The following is a 23,995-nucleotide window of genomic DNA, read 5'->3' as shown; positions in this document are numbered from 1 at the left end:
AGGCTCATAGCAGGGGATAGGTCCCGCTGCCCACCCAGGGCCAGCCCTGCCCCAACCACCCCATCAACCTCACTGTCCACAGTTCCTGGCTTGGCACATGCCCACTCCTCTCTGGTAGGAAACCTCTCGTCTTCTCCAACGCATCTGTTAGAACCATCCTCCAACTTCCCTGCACTTCTTCCTACCACTCAGAGGATCCTGAGTGCTGAGAAGAATCCGCCTTCTCCCTTGCCCACAGGATTGGGAAAGGGCGCAGGATCCAGTAGGATTCACTGCTGCCTCTCCAGGGATGCTGGTGTCAAAAAGTTCACAGGATGAATTAATTACACGAGGCAAAGCACAGAGATGCTGGCCAAGAACTGGTCGCGCTGTCCTGCTCCCGTGTCCCCTTCCTGGGAGGCGGAGACAGCCGCAGCCCTCTGCCTCCCCTCTGGACTGGCTGCATGGGGCAGGAAGGCAGGGCCTCGGCTGTGGCTGCCCATGGTAACTAGAAGGGGCTCAAAGACCACCCAGACCAGGTGTTCTCAGTCTCTGGGGATTCGTGGGAACCTGAAACCCTTCGAGCACATATCTGTACACCACACACGCAGACACAAGAGTGCAGGCAGTCAAGGACCACCGTCAAGGTTCTGGGTGGGACAAGAGCGAGGGGACACTCCTTTCCCGAGAGGGTCAAGAACCTGGTGCTAGCCCAGCCTTTCCTCTCTGCTGGGCTTCTGACAAGGAGACTCAAGCCCAACTTGCTGGGGGCCCATCATCATCTGGCATGAGATTTCCAGCTCTCCTTCCTGAGCATGGTAGGCATGCATTTTGCCAATGGAAATGAGCTGCTGTGGCCTCTGTCCCTGCTGGTGGAAGCCTTCAGGAGCCACTGAGCTACTTGGCAGGTTCAGTTACGCTGCCCTGTTAAGCAGAAGTGTTCTAGATGCGCCTGCAGCTGACCCACGGTGGATACACAGTGTTGAGCGAGAGAAAGCTTTTGCTGTTCCAAGTCACTTAGACCTTGGGGCTACTTGTCACTGTAGCAGAATCGAGCATATGCTGGCTCACCTTGTTTTTCATCTGGCTTTTGCAGAGTGTACATCCCACCAGGAATGCTCTACCTTCACCCCCTCCCTCACTGCCTGCTCAACTACCTACACTTCAGGTCTCACCTGAGGTGCCAGTTCTCTAGAATGCCCCTCTCCCTCCCTGACCACATCAAGTGATGATACCTCATCTAAAAGATCACACTGTCCTGTAACCATTTGTCTCATTGTTCTTCTTCCTTTCCAGGCTGTGGGGTCAGAGATCATGTCTGACTCATTCACCACTGTTCCCACAAAACCTGGAAAAAGGTTTGTTAAATGGAAAACTGGCTGACTTGTTGAATGAATGGATGACTAGATGGATACATGAATGAACGGATAAATGGATGGATGGGTACATGGACGAATGGACAAATGGATGGATGGGTGGATACAGACAGATGGATACATGGAGGGTGGATACAAGGATGTCCATTCTGCTCATTGAAGAAAATGTCATGCATAGCAAAACTTCAAAACAACTATTCAGCCTTGATACTCTCTTTTCCCCAAGCTGTATTGGACTGATGCTCTAGAAGTAACCATGGCAGTCTTTTCCTCAATACCTGCTGTCTATCAGGCACAGTGCTAAGTACTTAACTCATAACATTGCTGATCCTCACAATAGCCAAGGAGACAGGTCTTATGGTCCAGTTTGCAGACAAACCAGAGGGCCTGAAGGTTACTTGGGCTGCCCCAGGTTATCCAGGCAGAGCAGGGCAGATCTAGGCTGGCACTCAGGTCTTGACTGAGCCCAAAGCCTGCTCCTGCTACCATCCACCTGAACACGAGGCCATATGCCTGGGCTCCCTGGAACTGGGCTGGAAAATTGGAAAGCCTTGTGCTGATGAAGGATGAGGGGAGGACAAAAGAGTCGGCGCCTGTTCCAATCAGCAGGAGGCCCACCCTGCAGACAAGAGGGTGGGCCAGAACTTTCCTCCGGGAGAGGAGGGCTGTGGTATAGCCATGGCACACCCATGGCAGAGTCCCCTCTTGCTGATGGAGCCAGAGAGACGGCGACAAGGGCGGGCAGCGACCTGCTCCTTCCTTCAGCTCACCTGGCTTGGAAGCACAGAGGGCACTGAAGATGCTCGTGGTCCCAACGTGGGCATCCATGAAGTGCCTTCCAAGGAGAGGGGGAGTGGACGGGGCTGTGGCGCGGGGGGCTGTTTCTGCACAGAGCCCCCAAGCTACCGCGGGGGTGGCTGAGCCAGGACGACCTGGCACCTCGGGGCAGCACAGCCTGGAGTCCTGAGGGTCATGCCAAGGAGACTCGACTGGGGCCTGGGGTACAGCCCCTGGAGCAAGCAGGCTTGCTTGGCCGGCGCTGGCTTCTCCTGGCAATAAATCTTTCGAATACAGAAAGGGCCTCGTTCCAGGCAAATCCTGCCTAATTTCCTCTTTGAAAGTTGCCAAGTTCTCTCTCATTGTTGTATTGTCTTGAGAGGTGAGAAAAACGGCCAAGGGTGCACTGCGGGGGGCTGTTCCCAAGTTCTCCAGCCCAGCTTCTTAGGGAAAAAACAGCGCGTGCTTTTCACTCCGGAAAGGTCTTTCTCTTCAGCTTCCAGTAAGAAGGGAACCCGCCCTGCCCCTGCCCCCTGCCCCTGCCCCTGCTGCCAGTGTTTGGGGTAAACAGTTGCCCGGCCTCCTGAGGGACTTTCGGGAAAGTCAATGAGAAGAGCGGGTCTCGGAAACCGTCCCAGAAAGCAGCAGACACGGGGGAAAGGACGGTCCCCTTGCTCTTGTCCCACCCAAAACCTTGTTTAGGGAGCAGTGGGCTCTGCGCACTTCTCAGGGGTGGGAGGGAACTCAGCTGCGAGGCCGGGGTCCCTAGATGATGTCGCCACAGCTCTTCACTACCCGCTGCCCCACCCGCGTGGCAAGGAGCACCCCAGGATGCTTTCAGAGCACCACTTGTGTGCTTATGCGGCCACCTCCTCACCATGCAACACCCGCAGGAAGGGCAGGAAGGGAAAAGACGATAAACGGATCCTTTCTGCACCCAGGGAAGCTAATAACATGGCATTAGGGAGCTCCCGCTGGAAAACACAATGTCTCCTGAAGCACACCGGCAGGATGGATGCAGGCTGGAGGCCGGCAGGGTGCTGGACGTCTCCAAGCTGGGGCAAAGCGTGTTCGCCTTGGGCGTCTCTCTGCCTTCCCTGAATGCAGACAGGGCAGCCCCACAGGTCTGAGTGAGGCACCAATTTGAGTTCCAACAAAGCAGCTCTGTAAGGAGGTCCCAGAATGAGGGACAGAGGACAGGGAGGAATGGAGGGAGAAGCAGAGACAAAGGGAAACAAGCCGAGATGCACAGAGAGAAAGGCCGGGGTGGACAGAGAGGCCTGGAGAAAGACACCAGAGAAAAAGAAAGTGCAAGAGAAGTAGAGAGTGAAATACAGCCAGAGAGAGACAGAGGAAAACGGACACGCGTGGCTCTGGAGACCCTGCAAAGAGAGGCAGAGAGAGAGACAGGGAAAGGCAGAGGCTGGCGCGCCAGGGTAGGGAGCCCTGCGGCCCCCACCATCACCCCTAAGCAGAGACGAGCTGCACATCAGGCAGCAGGACGGGACCCTGCCCAGGGAGGAGTGCCACGGTGCACAGATCCCCTGCAGGCTGAGCTCTCTCCCGGGGAAAGGCGGTACATGGAACACGGGGTCACAATGAAGAGTTCCAGGGTCCAGCCCCGTCTAGGACCACTTTGCGCAATGATGGCAGTGTTCTCCACCTGCACCACCCCGTATGGTAGCCACTAGATACATGTGGCTACTGAGCACTCGAAATGTGGCTCAGGGACCGAGAACCGGCATTATTTTTAGTATTTTAAATAATTACAAAATATTTTAATAAATTAAATACAAACAACCCTGTGTGGCTAGTGGCTGCTGTAGGGACAGCACACATCAAGGCATTTTCATCTCTCGCCAGCCACCAATAGCCGTCCTGACCCTTGGAGCACACCTGCCTGCTTCTCGGTCCTTCCTCCTGCCCCGAGCGGGAGGGACTGCTCTGTCACCAGGGCTCACATGGACTGGGACGAGCCCACAGCAAGGCCCCCACTGACTGTCACAGCAGCACGTGAGGAGCACCCTGTCCCGCACCTCAGGACACCACGACGGGGGCTCCTCGGCCACTCACACTGCAAGACCTCCCCGCCTCCTGGCGCCCATCTCCACGATGACTCGGACCCATTTACATAACTGAGGGCCACAAGCCACCCATGAATCACCGGAGGAAGGGCAGGGAGCGTGATGACAGGAGGGAAGCATGGTAGGGGCCAATGGGAGTGACAGCCAGGGAGAGACTGGGGGCAGGGACGGGGCTGCACCCACCTGGGCTGCCCTGGGTGCGGGGCGGAGGGCTGCCTGCTTCCTGCCCTAGCTCTGAGCCTGCTCGGGATCCTGGGAGCTGCTGGCCTCCTCCTCCTCCTCCTCCTGCTCTCGGGCTCCAGCCTCTGGCGCCTGGGCCGTGTGGGCTGTGAGCTAGGGGGATGCTGGAGCGGCTGCAGGCCCGCCCGTCAGCACAGCAGGGGGAGCTCTGACGTGCGGCCACCACCGGATGCAGCCCCGGCCAGGCGAGTCATCACAGCCGGCCCGGGGCCATGGCCTGGGTTAAAGGGACACTCCTGGCACTGCCCAGGGACCTGCATCCCTCTGAGCCTCGCTGCCCCGGTCCCTGGGCTGTGTGATGCTCAGGCCTGCCTTAGGGACCCGTTGCCCCTGCTGCTTCTCCTGCCAGTGGACCCAGGGGGATGGGGGCTCGGCACCCTCCTTCCTCTGAATGGACTAGTTCAAGGCTTCCCTTCCTCCTGCCTCCTCTGGCATTCACATACCCACCCCCTCTGCCCTCCGACCAGTCTGGGCCCTCTACTGTCACCCAGCCCTGAAGAGCTTATGGCTCCCTACTGCCCTCAGAATATAGCTGCAGCTTCTTCACTCAGCAAACAAGCCGTGTATGGTCTGGCTGTGACTCAAGAGCTCTGGACAAGTTCTCAGGGCCCTGAGCCCACCTCCCCCTCTCCTCAGGGCAGGAAATAGCCTCTTCCCCACACTCACACCTTGCGCCCTTGTTTCCTCTGCCCAGAGTGTGTGCCCCCCATCCTGGCACACTCCTACTCATCCCTCTATGCCCAGCTCTGCTGTTGCCATCCCTGGGGGAACCTGCTCTGACACCCCCGGCTGCGTGAGTCACTCCTGGCTCCAGGCTCCCAGTCCTCCGGGACATGCCTCTATTTTAGCTGTTGTCTCTGTAGTCATTTGTTTATGGCTCTGTCTCCCCAGAGGCCCAGGGGCTCTTCCAGGATGGGGTTGAGGGGCTTATTCATCTCCCTCCCCCAGCTCAGGGGACAGGCCAGCTCAGTGCTCTGTGATTCAAATGGGATTTTCTCAGCACCCTTCGTCTCAGCTTTCCATGGGATCCTGTTATGGCCCCCAACCTCTCCCCACTGCTCCTTCCCCAGCCTAAGGGGCAGGAACTGATCACCCCCTTCATGGACTCTGTGCTGGACCACTGGGCAGGCAGGAGGGGCAGAGAGGAAAGCTTTGCTGGCTGGAGGCGAGCATGGGCAACAGAAAGCTGTCAAATAGAGTGTGAAGGATTCAGGAAGTAAATAGATGGGCAGGCACGTTCTCCAAGAGCGAACAGTAAAGAACAGGATCGTTCTAAAGGATGTTTGGCTGTTCCGCTCAGCTTACTGAGCTCAGCATTCCTCAGTGGCCTCTTGGCCCAATGCTTGTACACTGTACAGTGGCCACTTTTGAACAGGTTTTAGGGAGCATCTCTTTGGGCTCAGGGCAGGTCTCCCTGGAGTGGTGGACTCAGAGGGAAAATGCTCCTAAAAGAAAAGGCAGGGCAGACCATTCTCCCAATGATGAGAGCGTACATTCTCTCTAGATGAGGAATTTCTGACCTGGGGTCCCTGCTGGAAATTGGGGTGGCTCTCCCTGAAATGACACATCGACCATGTCACATGTAGGTACTGTAGCAGCCACAATTCCTTTGTTGGTGAACCCACCTTTCCCTGCTGATGAAGTCCTGGTAGGGCCATCACAATACATGGCCACCTATGGTCAAGTGTGGGCATGTAACCCAGGGACAAACATTCTCTGGGTGCATGGGACTATGGCAGAGCCAAGAAGAATCTTCCATGAGATTTTATAGAAAGATACTAGAAGGACAGTGGGTTCTTATGTTTTTCAGGATTATAAACTCCAAGAATATAGCTTGAAGCCGCCAGAAGTTCATCTTTCCCACCACATGGAGAGACAGTGTCTGACAATGAAGCCAACACATAGGAGCGAAGCCAGGGGAAGAAAGAGACCAGATATTAATGGAAGAAAGAAACCAGATATTAATGGAAGAAAGAGACCAGATATTAATGATAGCATTTGACTCCTGGATCCAGTAATACCTGAAGTCCTCTCAGACATCCCAGTTACTTTAATATGGTTACAGCATGAAATTTTGCTCCATATAGTTAAAATAATGTTTGCATCACTTCCAACCAATAGTCCTGACCAATACAAAAATGTGCACTTTTCCAAGGAGACAGCTCATACTTCCATCAGAGTCTCAGAAGACTTAGATCAATGAGAAATAAGAAACCTCCTCACTTAAAGTAGAACAAAAGGTGGCCCCGTTGCTTACTTGCTTTTTACAGACTTTTAAGGCCTAACAATGTGCCTTTGTGCTTCAGTTTTCTCATCTATAAAACGAAGATCAGAAAACCTATCCCTCAGGTTTGTTAAGAGAAATAAAAACACAACATATAAAGTCCCAGACTGTGGCAGGCATGCAGTAGGAACTCAACTCATGTGCATTCTCTCTTCCTTTCTGCCAATGAGCCCCAGTTTACACTTTTCTTGTACTTGGAGGGAAAAATGCCCTAAGTTAAACATCTTTTCCTCCTGATAGTTGGCCTTCTCCCACCAAGGGAAAGGAGGAGGGTGGGTGAGTGGGGACGGGAGAAGAAACTGCTTGCTCATGTTTATTTATCTTACCTGCAGCAGGACAGTCCCCCCAGGAATTGTGAGCTGTAAACAGTACTTCGGGGCGTTCTCCCAGGACAGCAACTGAACGTCTTCAATGGCGCTGTAAGAGACTGAGTTTTCCATGTACCCAGTCGGCTGCAGTGGAAAAAAAAATAAAAAGAAGACATGCATTGGTTAGAAGATCAGGCACAACATCCACTGGAAGAAGGTTCCAGAAAACATCCTAACTCTTGCAACAAGCCAACTGAGCTGGTACAGACAACTGCCAACTCTGGGGACCAAAGGAACTCTGTCCTTCTGAGCTGGCAGCACCCAGCACGAGGAGAGGGGCCGTGTGTCTGGAGGTACAGAGTCGGGACTAGACTGGGGGCACTTTGAGGGAAAGGGGGAAACTGGATCCCTCCCCATCCCCCACCGCGTCCCAGTCAGCACCTTCTCCAGCCCACAGAGTAGTCACAGCCCCTGCTGGCCTTCCCACCTGCCTCCCCACATGTGCGTTCTCACTCAGCACCCAGGGCTACGTTCCAAGTGCGCAAACTCGACCACCTGCTCCCCCACTCAGCATCCTTAAGTGACTCCAGGGGCGCAACCACGAAATCCATGCTCCCATCCACCACCGACAGGTCTGGCTTCCTCCTCCGCCCTGCCCCGCATCTGCTCCCCCTTTCCATTCTACCCCACATGGGCCACTGACAGTGCCACAAACAGCCTGCTCCTTGTCCCAAAAGGCCATGGCCCCACAGCAGCATCTCCTGTTCTACTTCCAGGTCAGCCTGACAGGACTTCTGGGGAGCCCTGCGACCCGCCAGACCCCATAACCACCTGGTCACCCTAGCCCTGTACCTTCTGGCCTCACCATACCCAGTTTAATTATTGTGGGCATATACTCGTGCTATCTCTTTGATGTCTGCTTCCTGGCCAGGCTGCAGCTGCATGAGGTCAGGCCCACGTCTGTCTCTCTCCTAGTGCCTGACATGTGGCATGGGCTCAACAACACATGTCGAAGGAAAGGAGGACATGAGCTATCAGCAGTCAGTGCAAGAATGAGGTGGGGAGCAAGAGAAACCCACTGCCACTCACTGCACTGTGAGCGAGTTCTGCTGTCACAGAGAAAAGGCAATGGCAGGGGGCAATGGCCACCAGGTGCCAGCAGTGTCCGTGTCACTCTGGCCCCAGGAAGCCAGACGCCAGCAGATTCTGAGACGAGTGCAGCACTGCTGAGAAGAACTGTGCCTGCCCAGCCCTGAGGTATGCTGAGCTCTGCCCCGGCAGAAGGCAGGCACTGTCTCCTTTAATCCTCACAATGGTCCCATGGAGCAGGTGCCAGGGCTGTCCCCATTGCACAGATGAGGAAGCTGAGGCTCAGGAGGTTGTGGGACCTGCTGGGAAGGTCACTCAGCTGGTAAGGGAGGTGGCCAGGATCGAACTCAGCTGCTGATTTGGGACTCAGCACCCTGACCATTGCACTGGGCTGTGAGCAAGAGGCAGATACAATTCAAACTCCATGGCCCAGGGCAGTCTTACCCTAAGGGCTTGCGCCCTCTGTAAGGTGTTTTAATTTCAACTGCTGTCTGCCAAAGTTGAGATATGAGATATGGTGGTAGTGGTGGAGGCAGAGAAGGTTGAGGGTTTAAGCTGCCTCCAATCTCCCTGATATGATCAGTCGGCACGCTCAGGAAGTAACAGTTGATTTGTTCATTCATTTGTTCACTCATTCACTTCATAGATGTTTATTGAGCACCTATTAGGTGCCAGGCCCCATGCTGGGTGCTGGGGATACAGCAGAGAATAAGGCAGGAGCCCAGTGGGGCAAAGACACAGCAAACAAACAAAATACCCAAATACACAAATTATTGGTGAGGAACAAGTGCTGCACCAGAACCAAAACACGGTGTGGGGACAGGTGGCTAGGAGCTGAGTGCCATGGAAAGACAGAGGGAAAGTGTCCCAGAGCCCGTGGCCAGTGCAAAGGCCCAGGGGTGGGAACAAGCCAGGGAGAGTTCAGGGAGGAGCTGGAGGGCAGAGGCGGGAGGCTAGGTGAGCAGAGCCTTGGAGAGTTGGGCAGGCCACTCCCAGAGGGGCCTCCCGCAGGGTGGAGCACTCCAGGGACTTCAGGCAAATGTCACAGCACCACTGGGCCAGCTGCACAGAGAACAGACTTGGGAGGAGTGGGCAGAGGAGGCAACAACCCGAGGCTCCCGCACAGATCCAGGTGTGCAGTGAGGCTGTTGGGACCCCAGCGGAGAGGGGGTGAGGCAGCCCAGTTCACCGACACACGGCCCACCCCTGGGCACCAAGCGAGGCAGTCACTGTGTGTGGCCAAAATGGCTACACCAGCGTATCCCAAAGGCAAACGTGGGGCTCCCTCCATGCTCTGCTCTAGTCTAGCATCCCTTGTAACTGTTATGTTCTCAATATTCTGCAATAAATGACTCAGCCCTCACAGCACATCTTGTCCTAAGAATGTCAGTGAAAACGGGCTTGGGGGATTGGTTATATGCCTATCTTCCAAGCCTGTGTTCAAATATTTATTGTGTTTACTGCAGATTGTCTGTCTCCCGCTAGTGTCTCAGAACCACGAAAGCAGGAATTTTCACCTGTTCTGTTCCAAGTGCCCAGACAGTGCCTGGCATTCAGGAGCTGATGGTTATTTTCCTAATAACTGAAGAAATACTTTCCTAAATAAAAAAGTACTCATCTGTGTACTAAGACTCACTATGTATAATATTCTTTGGAAGATTATCTTTTTTGGTTATTATTTTAAAAATTAAATTAAGAAATTAAAAATAAATTAACAAAATTTTTAAAAATCTCCTTTAGGAAGCAACAGTACCTGGGTGCCCAGATGTGCCAAGGTCTTTCCTCCGTGGCCCACATTCACCCATCTCTTTCTCTTTTCAAGGTCTGGTCAATCTCCAAGCCTCAGCCCGCTGACCCCTCGATGAGCAGAGAGGTCAGAGGACATGGGCTAAGATGTGGCCGCTAGTGCATCTGGAAAATCACCAGACCACACTGAGCAATGCAGAAATGTAAAAAAAAAAAAACCTACTCCAAAAAATCCTAACAGAAGAACAGAGTGACCACACTGGCTTGGACTTGATTACCCAAAACAAACAAACGGCCAGTCCTGTTTCCCTAGAATCCCACCTGGGCACATAAGCAGAGACCTCGAGGCCTCTGTTGCCCACCATGGCCTCCTCAGAGGCCCTAGGCCTTGACAAGGCTCTACACTGCCCAGTGCCCACACCACGATGGTCACTACTGACCTGTGGGTGGGACAGGGCTCATGGACTCCTGTGCCTGCCTCTTTCTCATGACCCTGCTTGGCTGTCTCAGTGTGGCCTTCATTAGAAGTTACAAAACAGGCTTTTGGAGGAAAGTCTGGGTATAAATAAATACATACTATTTTTTAATGGCAGATGTATTGCTTTTCCCCTGCTTGAAGCAGTATCGGCTAAACGCAAAATCTGTAGAATCAACAAGACCTTTGTTTGAGCCACCTACTGTGTGTATGCGGCACTGCACCTCTCTCAGTCTGTTCCTCTAATAGCAGAATCGTTAGGAGACTTGAATGAGACCCACCTTGTCTAGAATTAGTAGACCATTTGGAATATTCTGAGAAGCTCAATAAAATGAACTATTGGGAGAAAGACTAAACTTTCTCTCTGGGGTCCTCCTCCCCCAAACCCATAATTCCTTGTGAGAAAAACATCAGAGAAACCCCAACTGAAGGTCACGCCTCAAAACACCTGACCAGTACTTATCAACAACAAGGCAAATTTGAGTAACTGTCCCAGCCCCCAGAAGTCTACAGAGACATGACAACTATGAGTTCTGGGGGATCCTGGGTCACCCCAGGCCAAAAAAGGACATCAGGTAAAAACTAAGGAAATCGAATAACGTATGGACTTAGCCTATCAATATGGGTGCATTAGTTGTGACAAACGTATCATGCCACTAAAAGATGCTGACTGTTGGGGAAGCAGGTGTGGAGCATATGGGAACTCTGTACTATCTTTGTAAATTTTCTATACACCTCAAACTGTTCTCAAACAAAATGTTCATTAAGAATAATTGCGGCCACTACCACTGTTGGCATTACTATTATCACTGTCATCAACAGAGCCGAGACAGAAGCCCGGGAGGCTTGCAAGGGCAATGGGACAGACTGGGATCAAGAGCCCCCGGACGCTACTCTTTGGAGTCAGGTGTAAACTCATGAAACCCCCTTCATCCCAGGTACTTTCACACCACTGGGACAATTTTACAGATAACTGATAATTCCCTGGTAACTTGAACGCAATGATCAGAACTGTGTGGAGGAGATTCCTGCATGTGGTAAAGGCTGTTAGATAAAAAAGAAAAATTAAATTCTCCTCCACTTGAAGGAGGCTAGGAAATGCAGCTCTAAGAGGTATACTTAAGAGAACAATACACAGATTAAGAGTCATTTCTACATGGAAAAGCAGTGCAAGATGTTCTGTGACTCTGCTTTTACGACATCCTGCAATAAGCAAAACTGTAGGATTGAAATCAGACCAGCGTCACTAGCGGCTGGGGCTGGGGAGGCAACTGGTGACCAAGGGGTGTGGGTAAACGTTTTGGGGTGATGGAAATATTCCATATCTCAATTGTGTTGGTGGTTACTTGCTGTATATGTTTGTCAAAACACACAGATCTGCACACTAGAAGGATGGATTCTATTGAACGTAAACTGCAACTTAAACCTGACTAAGGAAGGCAGTGCATGAATATTCCGGGTAATTTGGAAGACGGTGAATAGTATGAAATCTTTCAGATAAAATCCTATCAAGACCACCTCATTAGCACTTTGGTATATTACCTTCCTGATTATTTTTTACACGTAATCTTTTAGAGTCCATATCATACAGTGCAAAGAATTTTGTAACCTGCCTTTTTTCACACAATGCTACATCATACGCACATCCCATATTCGGAACAATAATCGCCAGAACTATCATTTTAGTGGCTATAAAATATTCGGCCACCATTTATTTCATCCCCACCCCTCCTCCCTCCCCTATGCACAGCAGAGCTGTTTCGTTTTATGGTAGTATAAACAACTCCACAATGAACATCCTTGTGAAACGTGTTTTTCTACCCTATATTTAGGATTATTTCCTTAGGCCAGATTCCCAGAAATGGAATTACTAGGACAAAGGGTAAGAGCATATTTTACATCGGTGCCAAATTGCTCTCATTAAAGAGATATTAAAAGGCAACTAGGGAGCCGTGGCTAGGATTTGGGGGCCTTTGTCCTGGGCCCCAGCTTGGCTGGGTCCTGCTGGCAGCTGTGCTCTGACCGGGTGAGTTCAGTGTGGCCACCTGGCAGCTGAGAGGCTGCGAGGTGCCCACACTGTATGGGTACTGGAATCGCTGAGGTCTGCAAGCTGGACTCCTGGCTCCTGCAGATGCCGCCTTCCTGGGAGAGCCGGGGACAGGTCGGGTGCCTATGTCCTTTGTTCTCAGGGGCTGCTGAAGGCCTAGTTTGGGGGCCTTGGGGTCTGCCATACCAATAAAGGGTCTCCTTCCTCTGCTTGTTTCTGAGATGAGCTTCATCCCTGGTGTCCTCTCAACGCCTGGATCAGGGCAAGGAAGCAGGGCCTGGCTGGGGTGTGCTCATCATGGCCCCCACTGACCCCAAGGGACTGCAGGGCTGACATTCCAAATTGGGCACCTTCCCAGACTTCCCACATGTAAGAGTGGGCAGGGAAGGGGGAAACCAAAGGTCCCTGAGATGGCCCCCCACCGAGGCCCCCAGTCTCTGTCTCCCCCTGGCTTTCTGGGGAGCCAGCTCCCTCCCACCCAAACCAGCCTGGTTTCCACGGGGACTCCTCTGAAAGCGAATATGCATCATGACGTCTGTGACCCCCAAGATGAGGCTCCAGGCTGACTCAAGGCACATGTTGGGAAGGCGCCTGGCACCGTTCCCGGGGAGAGGAGTGGGGAGGAGGCTCCTGGACCCCAAAAGGAGAGGCTGGTCTGGAAACTCCCTCCGTGAGCTCGCTCCCAGGGCCAGAGGCCGTGGGAGGCTGGGAAACCTTGCCCAGCTGGGGACCCAGGCTGAGAACAGCAGGCCGTTTGTCCCGGCGGGGTGGCCGCCCTGGCAACCTGCTAGGTGTGCCACGCTGCAGACACGTCTCTCCTCCCCACATGTGGAAGTGGCCCGAGTCATTACGCAGGGGGACCCTCATTGCACAGCCTGATTCCACATGACACCACCCCATAGGCATGAGGAAGGATTCGAGCCTAGTCCCCGCCCCCTAAACTCTGGCCTCAAAGGGGAGGTGTCAAACTGAAGGGCAGCACCCCCTGGAGAGTTAACAATGACAACAACAGCAATAATAATAATGATGACGCCACTATTTTGGTGGTGGTACCACCAAGTGGCTTGGATCAGGGCTGGAGGGGAGTGGCGGGCATCAGCCCTCATCAACCCCTGCTGCTTTTAAATAAATTGAGATAAAATTTACATGACATGAAATTAAACACTGACCATTTAAAAATGTGTAACTCAGCGGCACTTAGCACACTCAGGATGCTGTGCCACCTCCCATCAATCTCCTTCTGAGACATTTCCATCACCCCAAAAGGAGGCCCCATATTCATGAAGTGGCCACACTTTTCTGTGTGTATGGGATGCTTCATTAAAAATACTTTTTGAAAAATCACAAGTTTTGGAGTCGAATCCAGACTCTACCATTGCGGGCTGTGGGGCCTTAAGCAAGTCGCTTGGCCTCTCTGAGCCTCCATTTTCTCCCTTAGGAAAGTGAGATAGTATTCCCACATATTCGGATGGCTATTAAGAAAAGAAGACAGGGAAGATGAGGAGAAGTTGGCACTCATTCACGGCTGGTGAGAATGTGAGCTGGAACAGCCACTTGGGAAAACAGCCTGGCGGCTCTTCAAAGAGTGAAACCGAATGTCCGTGTTACCCCTACGGGGAGTTTAATCCCAAAAAAGAAAGTTAACAGTTCTTTAACTATGTGAGTTCTTTCCCAAAAAAGAAAGGTAACAGTATACCTATCCTAAGGATGTCTGTGGACAGAAATTAAGTGTGCACAGTGTGCTAAACATGCCAGCTAACTACTCCCATGCAGGTGCCCCGAGAGAGTCGCACAGGGTGGCCTGAGAAGGCCAGAGGGGGCTGCAGGCAGGGGCACCATGAGGTGAGGTTCATTTGAGTTCCATGGGTCAAATTCACAGCACCAGGCCAGGTGCTAAGTGGGAGCACATTATACCCAGGTGGTTATTTTCAAGGAGAAGGAAGATGGGGCTTTGCTCCAACACTAAGTTCCTCCAGCCCCCCACCCCCCAGATCCCTCAAAAAAAACAGGGCAGAGAGGAGCGCTCTGGTTGGAGTTGGCCTGGTGCACAGTGGGTGACCAACCAGCTCTGCTTGATGGACAGTACGCAGGCCCCCGGTCTGTTCCAGACTGCCAGGGGTCAGCCCCCAGAGGGCATCTCAGGAGCTCTGGCCACCCAGCACTCAGACCCTGCCTCCCCCAGGCTCCCGCCTCCCCTTGTCCCATCCTAAGGAGCCTCACACCTGCCCCCTAAGGGCCTGGGAGGGGTGCACGGGGGTGGGGGGGTGGGGCGTGGGCTCTCGGACACAGCGAGAAAAGCTGCCGGCCATCCTCCCTGTTGCCCAGACCTTGGCAGAGCAGCACCCGAGGCGGGGCCGGAAGGGCAGGGCTGGAGGCGGGGGCTGAGGCCGCTCTCCATGGACCGCACTCCACAGAGACGGTCAGGAGGCATGTCCTGGCTCATTAATCATGAGTCCAGCCATGGCAGCTGTCCCCTTTTAAGGCCAGATGGTTCAAGAGGTTTAATAACAGAGTGGAGGACTGACATTTCCATGTCAGACCCTTCCTACCACGGTCACCATGGCGGGTGTGGGAGACTGACAGCACTCTGTGTCCCCAGGATGTGGCACTCGGCCTCTGGGCCACGGGCACTTTTGCCACCAGAGCAGTTTCAAGGTTCCCGAGCACCAGGACACAAAGTCAGCAGGTTTCCAGCCACCAAGTTGCAAATATGTTTAAGGACCATGGCGGCCATCTGGATGAGTGCATCCCAGGTGCCAGGCCCTCGGCGAAGCCCACGGGCACCATCTCATGGGTCTTCACAAGGACCTGGGGAACAGGTGCTGCTAGGACCCCCACCTTGTGGAGGAGGAGAGGGAGGCGTGGAGCAGTTAAACCAGGTCACAGCTGGTCAGCAGAGAGGCTGCATCGTTGACTCGGAGGCCAGGTCCTTGTCCACTGTGCCACGCCCCCTGCTCACTCCGCAGACCCCGGCCTGGGAGCCCCGAGATGACGAGGGTGTGCCAGAGCGGGCCTCCTGACGGAGGTGGGCAGAGGCGTATGAAGGCAAGGACAACGCATGTGATAAGCACCCTAACTGGGGGGGTGGAAGGTACAAAGGGCAGGGAGTGGGCAGAACACTCCGGGACATGGAGGAAGTGGGCCCAGAAGTGACCTTTGAGCTGGATCGTCAGGTAGGTAGGGGTGGGCCAGGCACTCCCAGCAGAGGGAACAGAAAGTCCCGGGAGCCCCACATGTGCGGGACTCTGGTCTGGGAATAGGAAGCTGTCAGAGGAGGCGGGGAAGCAAGGGTCCTTCAGGCCCTAGACAGGCCCTGGCTGGCACGCAGCCCTTGACTCCCATCTCAGATTCGTGGATTCTCTCTCTCTCCCTTCCTTTCTTTTTAAAATATATATATATATGGTAAATAATAATATATATAAACAGTAAACATATAAAATTACCTTTTATATAGTATGTAGACAGTATATGATAATAACATATAAACAGAAAACAACAAATATATGAACAGTAAATAAAACTGTTGAAGTATGGAAGTGCCCAAGTCTCGGGTGTTCAGCTGGATTTACTGCTGCAGAGCACAGCACTGGGTAACCAACCACCACTCGGGTCAAGGCACAGGACGGCGCCGGCACCCTGAGGGCTCCCTTGTGCCCCTTGCCCTTCACGCTGCCCGGAGGTGTCCACTCTTCTGATATCCACTGCCACAGATCAGTTCCTGAGCTCCTTACAAATGGAAGCACACAGTAGGCATGCTTTGTGTCTGGCTTCTTTTCCTCAGCATAATGCCTGCACCTCACCCTCCTTTATGGCTGCACAGAGCCGGTCCTTCCTGCGGACCACCGTTGTTTAGGGATCTGCGGTTGCTTCCCGTTGGAGCTCTCGTGGATACAACTGCTGTAAGCATTTTGTACTTCTTTTTGGCGGGGAGCATGACCAAAGCCCTCTTGTAGTAAATACTCAGGAGCAGGATTCCCAGGCCATAGGGTAAAATGCTTATATTTAAGCCCAGCAAATACACATTTCCAGGCAATTCTGGGGAAGTTTCACATGAAAACGACCTCCTTGTGGGACCTGCTCTTTCAGAGGTACTTGGTTGGGCCTTGTGGGAGACAAGGACTCCAGACTTGTGGGGGTAGAATCAGGTCAGCGATGGAGCTCAACGTCCTCAAAAGGTGGAGCACCCCTTCGCAAAGGGGATGTGTGAGACCCAAGGGGGAGGCAGTGCCCTTCTCAAAACCGGACTCACAGTCACAGAGAAGGGAGTGGCACAATGGAAATTATTTTCACGCTAACATGGCAGAAAGAGACATTTCTGCTTCCCTGCACGTTCAGGCTCCTCCCCACGCTCTACAGGAACACTTCTGTAAAGGGAAAGGGCATTTTTGCCCAAAATTAGAGCTCCAAGTTGGATGGGAACAGCAACCATATCCTTTTGTTAGTATTAATTTGACTCCAAGATCACATGCCAATGTCATGCAGGCCTGTATCCACTTGGTGTTCCGGCCATAAGGATACCAGATGGGAAATTTTCAGATCTTCAAAAACATACGCTGTTTGTGTCGTGTGATTCAGCCTGGGAGAAACTGTGGCCTGTGACAGCCTGGGAACAGGGCACCAGCCTCGGGGTTCTCCTAGGCCGGGGCAGGCCTCACCCTGTTCCTCCCTGGGCACAGCTGCTGATGTGCCATGAGATCCGTGTCCAGAGGAACTGTCTTGACCAAGGACCATCTATGTGCCTTCAGTGCAGGTCAACTGCTCACATACATCTTCCCACTGACTCCTCAGAAGGACGCATGAGGTAGGTGCCACCAGGACCCCACTTCACAGCAGAGAAGCCTGAGGTCCAGAGAAGAGGATTTGCCCTAAGCATGCTCCCAGTTATTAATGAAGCCAGAATTGTCACTCTAGCCTTTCGATCTAAACCAGAGGTCAGCAAACATTTTCATCAAAGGGCCAGGTAGGAAATTCTTCACACTTTGCGAGTCACATGGTGTCTGTCACAGCAATTCACCAGTGCTCCAGTGTGCAGCCACAGACACCACACAAACGAACACAGCTGTGTTCCAATAAAACTTTATTTACACACAGGTGGCGGGCTGGGTTTGGGCTGGAGGCCACAGCTTGCCAACTGCTGATTTAAATCATTCAAGAGGAGTATACATTCATGATGGATGGATGGATGGATGGATGGAAGGATGGATGGATGGGAGAAAGTGAGAGGAATGTCTTCTCCCCTTGCTTGCTTTCTAAGGTGACTTTAGTGGGTTGGTAGATGAATAGAAGAATTTACTATTAATTGTATCCACCAGGGCTGGGTCCTGCAGAGACATCCTGAGATCATCCCCAGTGATGTCCCCTCTAAGGACTGGCCTTAGCCCTAACCCTGAATTCTGCAGATGTATCAGATAAGTTATGCAAAAACTTCCCAGGGGACCAGTCTGGGGAAAAGCCCCTTGGGCCCACGAAAGCAAATGGCCCAGGGGCCAGGAGGCGTGGGGGGTACTCTCCCCCAGAGCTACTGCCACCACCAGGGACCAACGGCTGCTGGAGGTGACCAGAAGTTAGCTCCAGAGCCCTGGCGCGGTGACCCACGTCTCACTCCTGATCCTCCCCAAGTGAGAAAGAGAAGTCTCCTCTGACAGTGTACAGAAAGCAGGGGACAGTCCCTCCCACCAACAGTCTTCTAGAAAATGCCAGGAGAAAAGAGGGCGAGAGGAAGGAATGGAAGAGGGAGGGAAAAAAACAGGAATGATGTCTGGTCCGATGTACACAAGGAAAGAGGCCCAGAGAGGTGCGGTGGGTCCCCAGGGTCACTCCGCTGAGAGCGGCAGAGCCCAGATGGGACCCCTGGGCTCTCCAAGTTAGCATCTGCCTGTCATGAGTCCCGCCATTGTTCCTCTTGATGCCCCTGAGCTGGACCTCAGGGTGACTGAGTGTGGTTGGTGGTGAGAGGACGAGAGTTCTGGGGTGACTGCTTGCCGTGTCCTGCACCTCCAGGCCACTCTCTGCAGTGGGTTCTCGGGCATCCAGCCTTGGGTCACTGCTGTCCCCCTTCACTGACCCCCACCTGCCCCCACCCCAAACGCCTTGGACACCACTTCTCTGAGATCATGAAGACCCTGCGCAGTGGCCGGCCTGCGCCATCATGGGTCGGGACCAGCATTTTACTGGCAGTTCTCCCTGAACAGATGAGCACAGCGCCGGAGGTCACCCGCCCTCCATGCCAGGCTGAGAGTGGGCAGCGGGGCTTCTTCTCATGGAGCCTCGCTGTGAGGGGCTCTTCGAGTGCCAGCTCACCCTCCGTAGCTCTGAGGTCTGTAGCGCTCTTCTCTCCATTTCACAGGTGAGCCAACGAGGACTGAGAAGCTGCCACTTCTAAAGCAGCAATGGTGCTGAGACTTAAGGCGGACTTGCCCCTCCTGTGATTGCTGTTATGCCCTGTGGCGATGAGAATAATGCTGGCAGCAGTGAACAGCGTAAGTGGCCACTCAGCTGCAGAAGAGGAAGGAAGAAGGGAAGGAAGGGGCCCCAGGGGTGCAGAGCACCAGGGTCATGAGGTTTGCCAGTCTGGAAACCAGTCTCCCGCACTGGACAGACCAGTCCAGAGCACACTTGGGAACCTGCCGAAGCCACCCAAGGTCTGGGTCTGTCAGCACTATGAACAAATTAGACTAAGGCAAGAAACCTCCGATGATAAAACAAAATGGTCCACAGTGAGAATGTGTGGCAGGCTGCCAGCCAACAGTGCAATGCAAGGCCAAAATGGCTGCAGACCATGCCTTGCATGGGTAGCATGTGCCCTCTGGGCACGGGCCTGGCTGAGACCACATGCAAGTCCCAAGGCATTGAGCCCTCAGCCCCGCTGATTCAGTATTTCCAGAAGGTGCTGCTCTGCACTAATTACACCAAAACGGTGTGACTGTATTTGTTCAGAGCTTCAAGCCTGGTCTTTCATATGCCACTTAGGAGGCATGATGTCATTTCAGGGCTGCGGTACAGGGGAGGGTGGCGGGGGGACGTGGAGGTCATGGCAAGCAGCTGTTTCTGCTCTCAGTGTTTTTCAGGCTACTGCCATCTTGTCTGCCCTGTAAGACACAGACCTGGAAGTTGCAGGCACATGCTGGCATGGGAATCTGGGAAGGCTAACAGGTCATTTTCCTGCAACGAAAGAGAAATACTGGAGACCATGCAGGCCTGGGGCTGCAGTACACCAGCCTCTGCTGGGGCCAATGCAGCCCCCAAATTTCCACAGTCCAAGGATGGCTTTGCTCTCCAGCCTTTGGAATCCCAGTTCACCAGCAACTTAATCCAGCTCGACAAGCATGTATTGAGCGTCTACTGTGTACCAGCAGCACCACAATGACTAGGAGATACACAGGCCGTGATCCAGCCTCTCCCACAACAACCTGGAATGAGCAATATTTAAGGCAAACATCTACACAAACTCATCAAAAACTTCATTCTTCTCATTTAATCCAAATTAAAACCAGCATGTAATCACTACGTACCTATCAGAAAACTTCAAAAAGAAAAAGATACTATCAATAACTTACACACACTAGAATGGCCACTATCAAAACTAAATAGAAAACCAGAAATGACAGCAGTTGGTGAGGATACAGAGAAACTGCAGCACTGCCAGCAGGAACACAAAATGTTACAGCCACTAAGGAAAACAGCATGGAGTTTCCTCAAAAAAGTAGAGATAGAAATATCTTATTGCCCAGCAATTCCACTTCGGGGTCATACCCAAAAAAAATTGCAAGTAGGGACTCAAATGGGTATCTGCACATCCGTGCTCATAGCGGCGTTACTCACAGCAGCCAAAAGGTGGAAGCAACCCAAGTGTCCAAGGATGGATGAACGGAAGACAAAATAGGGTCCCTACCGACCCTGGAATATTAGTCAACCAAAAAAGGAAGGAAATTCTGACGCATGCCACAACATGGATGAACCTAGGGGACGTCATGCTAAGTGAAATAAGCCAGTTACAAAAAGATGAATACTGTGCGAGTCCACTTACAAGAGGCCCTAGAGCATCGGATTCCTCCTAGAGACAGAAAGCAGAAGGTAGGGCCAGGGGCTCAGGGAGGGGACAGGGAGTTGGTCTCAGTTTGGGGTGATGAGAAGAGTGCCAGAGACGGACGGTGGTGATGGCTGCACAAAGATGTGAATGTACTTGATTCCACTGAACTGTACACTAAAAAATGGTTGAAATGGTAACTTTTACATGTGTTTTGCCACAGTAAAAAAAAACTTGGCAGAAAGATGTCAGTATCCAGTGGTAGCCAAGATGTGGAGAGACCTGACGCTCGTAGGCTGCCAGAGGGGTGGGCTTGGTGCAGCTCTGGACAGCACGCTAAAGCTCACTCTGTCCTTCCCCCCGCTCCTGGGATCACCACTGCCGGCCCCCCACAGGAATGTGCTGTGGCCACCACATCGCGAGACTCCCAGCAACACCTCACAGATGCCTACAGATAATAAAATGCATAAATAAATCATGGCATGCCCACCCAGTGGAAAACAAGGCAGCAGAGGAAAGAGCAAACTCCAAGTCTACACTGCAGGGTGAGTTTCACAGACAGCACTACCTGTGTGTGAGTTCATTTACATAAGGTACAGACACTTCAAAGGTCAGGGTGTGGTCACTTTTGGAGGAGTGGTGGCTGGAAGGGGACCGAGGAGGTCACAGAGGTGGTCATACTCTGTGTCTTAATCTGGGCATGGTTACAAGGACACGTTCAAATTGTGCAAATTCACCAATGTGCACACGTAGGATTTGCGTGCTTTTCTGCAGGTGTTTTATACAATTCAACAAAAAGTGTCCTTTGAAAAGACTATATTCCTCTGGATCAACATTTGCTGACCTATGGATACAGACCATGGTGGAGGCTCACAGAATTACTCTGTGTTTTTTTCTCACCAGGCATGCCTACATCATGCAGCAGGGAGAGCCCATGTGTGCCAGGCACATGCCAGGCTGTGGGGAGGCCAAGGTGAGTGAGGCCTGTCCCTGCCCACAAGCACGGCTTGGAGACTGAAAAACCAGTATGTCTGCATGCACTGGTACGCTGCATCCCAGATGTACATAGATGCTGTTGCTATGAACATAAATTCGTTGAAAAGAAATTTATTTCTGAAATTGTAATGGTGAAGAACCCAGGCATGGGAGTCAGAAACCCTGACTTCACAGAGGCACAGGTGCCAGGCTGGAGAGCAGGTCAGTCTCCTGTAACCTCAGCTTCATCCTCTGTAAAGTGGGGATGGTAACGGTCCAGCTGAATGGGTAATTATGAGGTATAAACGAGGGGAGGCATGTCACTCATGCAGCCCAGTTTCTAGCACACAAATATCAGTACATGCAGCATTGAAGGCCTACTGTGTGTCATGAATAAACAATTTCCCTGCGCTCATGGAATTTCTCTTGTAGTCGGCAAGACAGACAGAAAATAAGATAAATAAACAAAATCCATAGGATGTCAAATGGCAAGCTGAAGTCAAATAAATAAAGCAGACAGAGCAAAAGGGATGTTGGTTTTTCACATGGCCATTTAAGTTCACAGGAAAGTGGAGTGTAATTTAACCATCACCCAGAGATGATACGGGAGACATAGGGGGAAAACAGTGCTTGGTATTTCCCAAGGTAAACCACCCCTGGCCTGAAATGAGGTCACCAGAATGTGACAAAAGGGGACCAAGCTAACAAGCCCATCATAGCAAGAGCCAGAATTTAAAGGGACAACCTTCTCCTTTATGGGGGCAACTGTGATTGACAGGTCTACCTAAAATCTCTTGAAGAAGTTAAGTCCATGAGTGTGGAAAAGGAGATAGGCAGGAGGGTGGGGGGGAGACTCTACCCTGCAGGAGGTGGATCTGTGGGCTCTTCCTGGTCAGAAAACAAAAATACTGTAAATGACATTTCCCTTTTGCAGCCTGAACAGCAAGTTCCTAGCAGCCAAACAGGGCCTGGGATAATCCGCCTGTCTCTGGGGAGCTGGAGGGGCTCGTTCTGGGAGATCCTAATCGCCTCATTTCGCACAGTGTCTGAGCTCAGGGAAGCCACAGTCCTCTCGGAGGCTGGGTATAATCTTAGACAAATAAACACAATTGTTCTTGGGGTGAGCAAGTGCCAGCAGCCATCTCCCGGGCCTTTCAAATAAGGAGTGGGAAATCTGATTGTTCTCGGCTCAGATCTGGCCTGGGGGCCTGCAGGACTGAGGCTTCCCTCTGAGGGTTCCAGGAGGTGTGACAAGGGAATTCTTCCATGCCCGCTGCTGATACACACACCTGCTGATCTTTCTCCAAGTAAGCTGGGCTGCCGGGCCCGGGTAAGCTCCGTCTCAGCACCCAGAGGTGGGGATCTCTAGAATCATCACTAAAAATCTGCTCCTGAAAATTTACATCCACACAAAAACCTGTGTGCAGTTCATACCAGCTTTATCTATAACTGCCCAAACCTAGAAGCAGCCAACATGTCTGTATATACTGTATGTAAGTGGTGGGCACATGACATTATACATTTGTCAAACCCAGAGAATGTACACTACCAAGAGTGAATCCCAATGTACGCTATGGACTTTGGGTGACAGTGATGTGTCAAATGCAGGTTCATCGACTGTAACACCCATATCCCTCTGGTGGGGATGTTGATATGGAGGAGGCCATGCATGTGTGGGCCATGGGGTACATGGAAATCTGTGCCTTCCATTCAGTTTTGCTGTGAACCTAAAACTTCTCTAAAAATGGAAACTACAAAAAAATCTGCTCCCCCAAGGCAGGAGAGGAGGGAGATAGGCATGGTCACTTCAGGAAGCCAGGTGGGGTAGAGGAAAGTTCTGGAATGTGGACTGCCTGGAACCCCGTCCCTGCTCTTCAGCGCACTCTTGAGGCAGCCTCGGGCAGCCACGTCACCTCTGCACACCTTGGTTTTACCACTGGTACAACAAGATGATAACTGCGATGGCTGTGACCGTCTGAGGGGAAGCCTAGGGGGCCAAGGACTTTCTAAGTGGTGGCTCTGGATGTGCAGAGGGGAAGCGAGCCTCCAAGTCCAGGTCCCCATGTGTGCGTTCGTGACACAGGTTAACCCTTCATCGATCCTACCCACAGGCATTCCACCTTTTAAAATTCTGCCTACCAAACAAAAGCTACTTATGACATAATAAGCAGAGGTGCAAGTAAAAACACTTCCTATCTGGTACAACAAAGAGATGAGAATGGATGTCAGTTGTGACCAGCTGGTCCAGCCATCCAGGTGCGTTCTGCAGGCCCCCCGGCCACAGTAATGAGTTGTGCATGACCCCGCTGCATGAACGCAGACCACTATCCCTGTCCACCAGCATTCCGGACCAAACCATGTTAACTGGTTTACATCATATCGAAAAACAAAACCAACCGACCCACCCCACAGATTTTGTGTCATGCAGCCTTGTTCTTTATACTTTCAAAATTAGGAAAACAGCTGAGGTCCCAAGAGATTCATTTAAAACCCTAGATTTTAATCCAGAGATCTCTTAAGAGTTTTCTACCTGCTTGCCTCCTTTACCCAGCTTTACACACCTACCCACTCATTCACTTGTCAACCATT

At 52.3% G+C, this 23,995-nt stretch overlaps 1 protein-coding gene across 1 annotated transcript in view; it reads right to left on the bottom strand.

The window, feature by feature from the left end:
- The window catches only part of CMIP (c-Maf inducing protein), a 208,567-nt gene that overhangs the window by 73,288 nt on the left and 111,284 nt on the right, over positions 1-23,995 (bottom strand). Inside the window, exon 2 of the mRNA XM_036909352.2 lies at positions 7,067-7,192. Coding sequence (XP_036765247.1) covers positions 7,067-7,192 — 126 coding nt within the window. The remainder of the gene's footprint in view (positions 1-7,066; positions 7,193-23,995) is intronic.

This window comes from Manis pentadactyla, chromosome 15 (genome assembly GCF_030020395.1).
Source record: "Manis pentadactyla isolate mManPen7 chromosome 15, mManPen7.hap1, whole genome shotgun sequence".
Taxonomy (NCBI): Eukaryota; Metazoa; Chordata; class Mammalia; order Pholidota; family Manidae; genus Manis; species Manis pentadactyla.
Note: the sequence above shows the minus strand (reverse complement) of the source record. Positions and strands in the feature narration are given on the sequence as shown.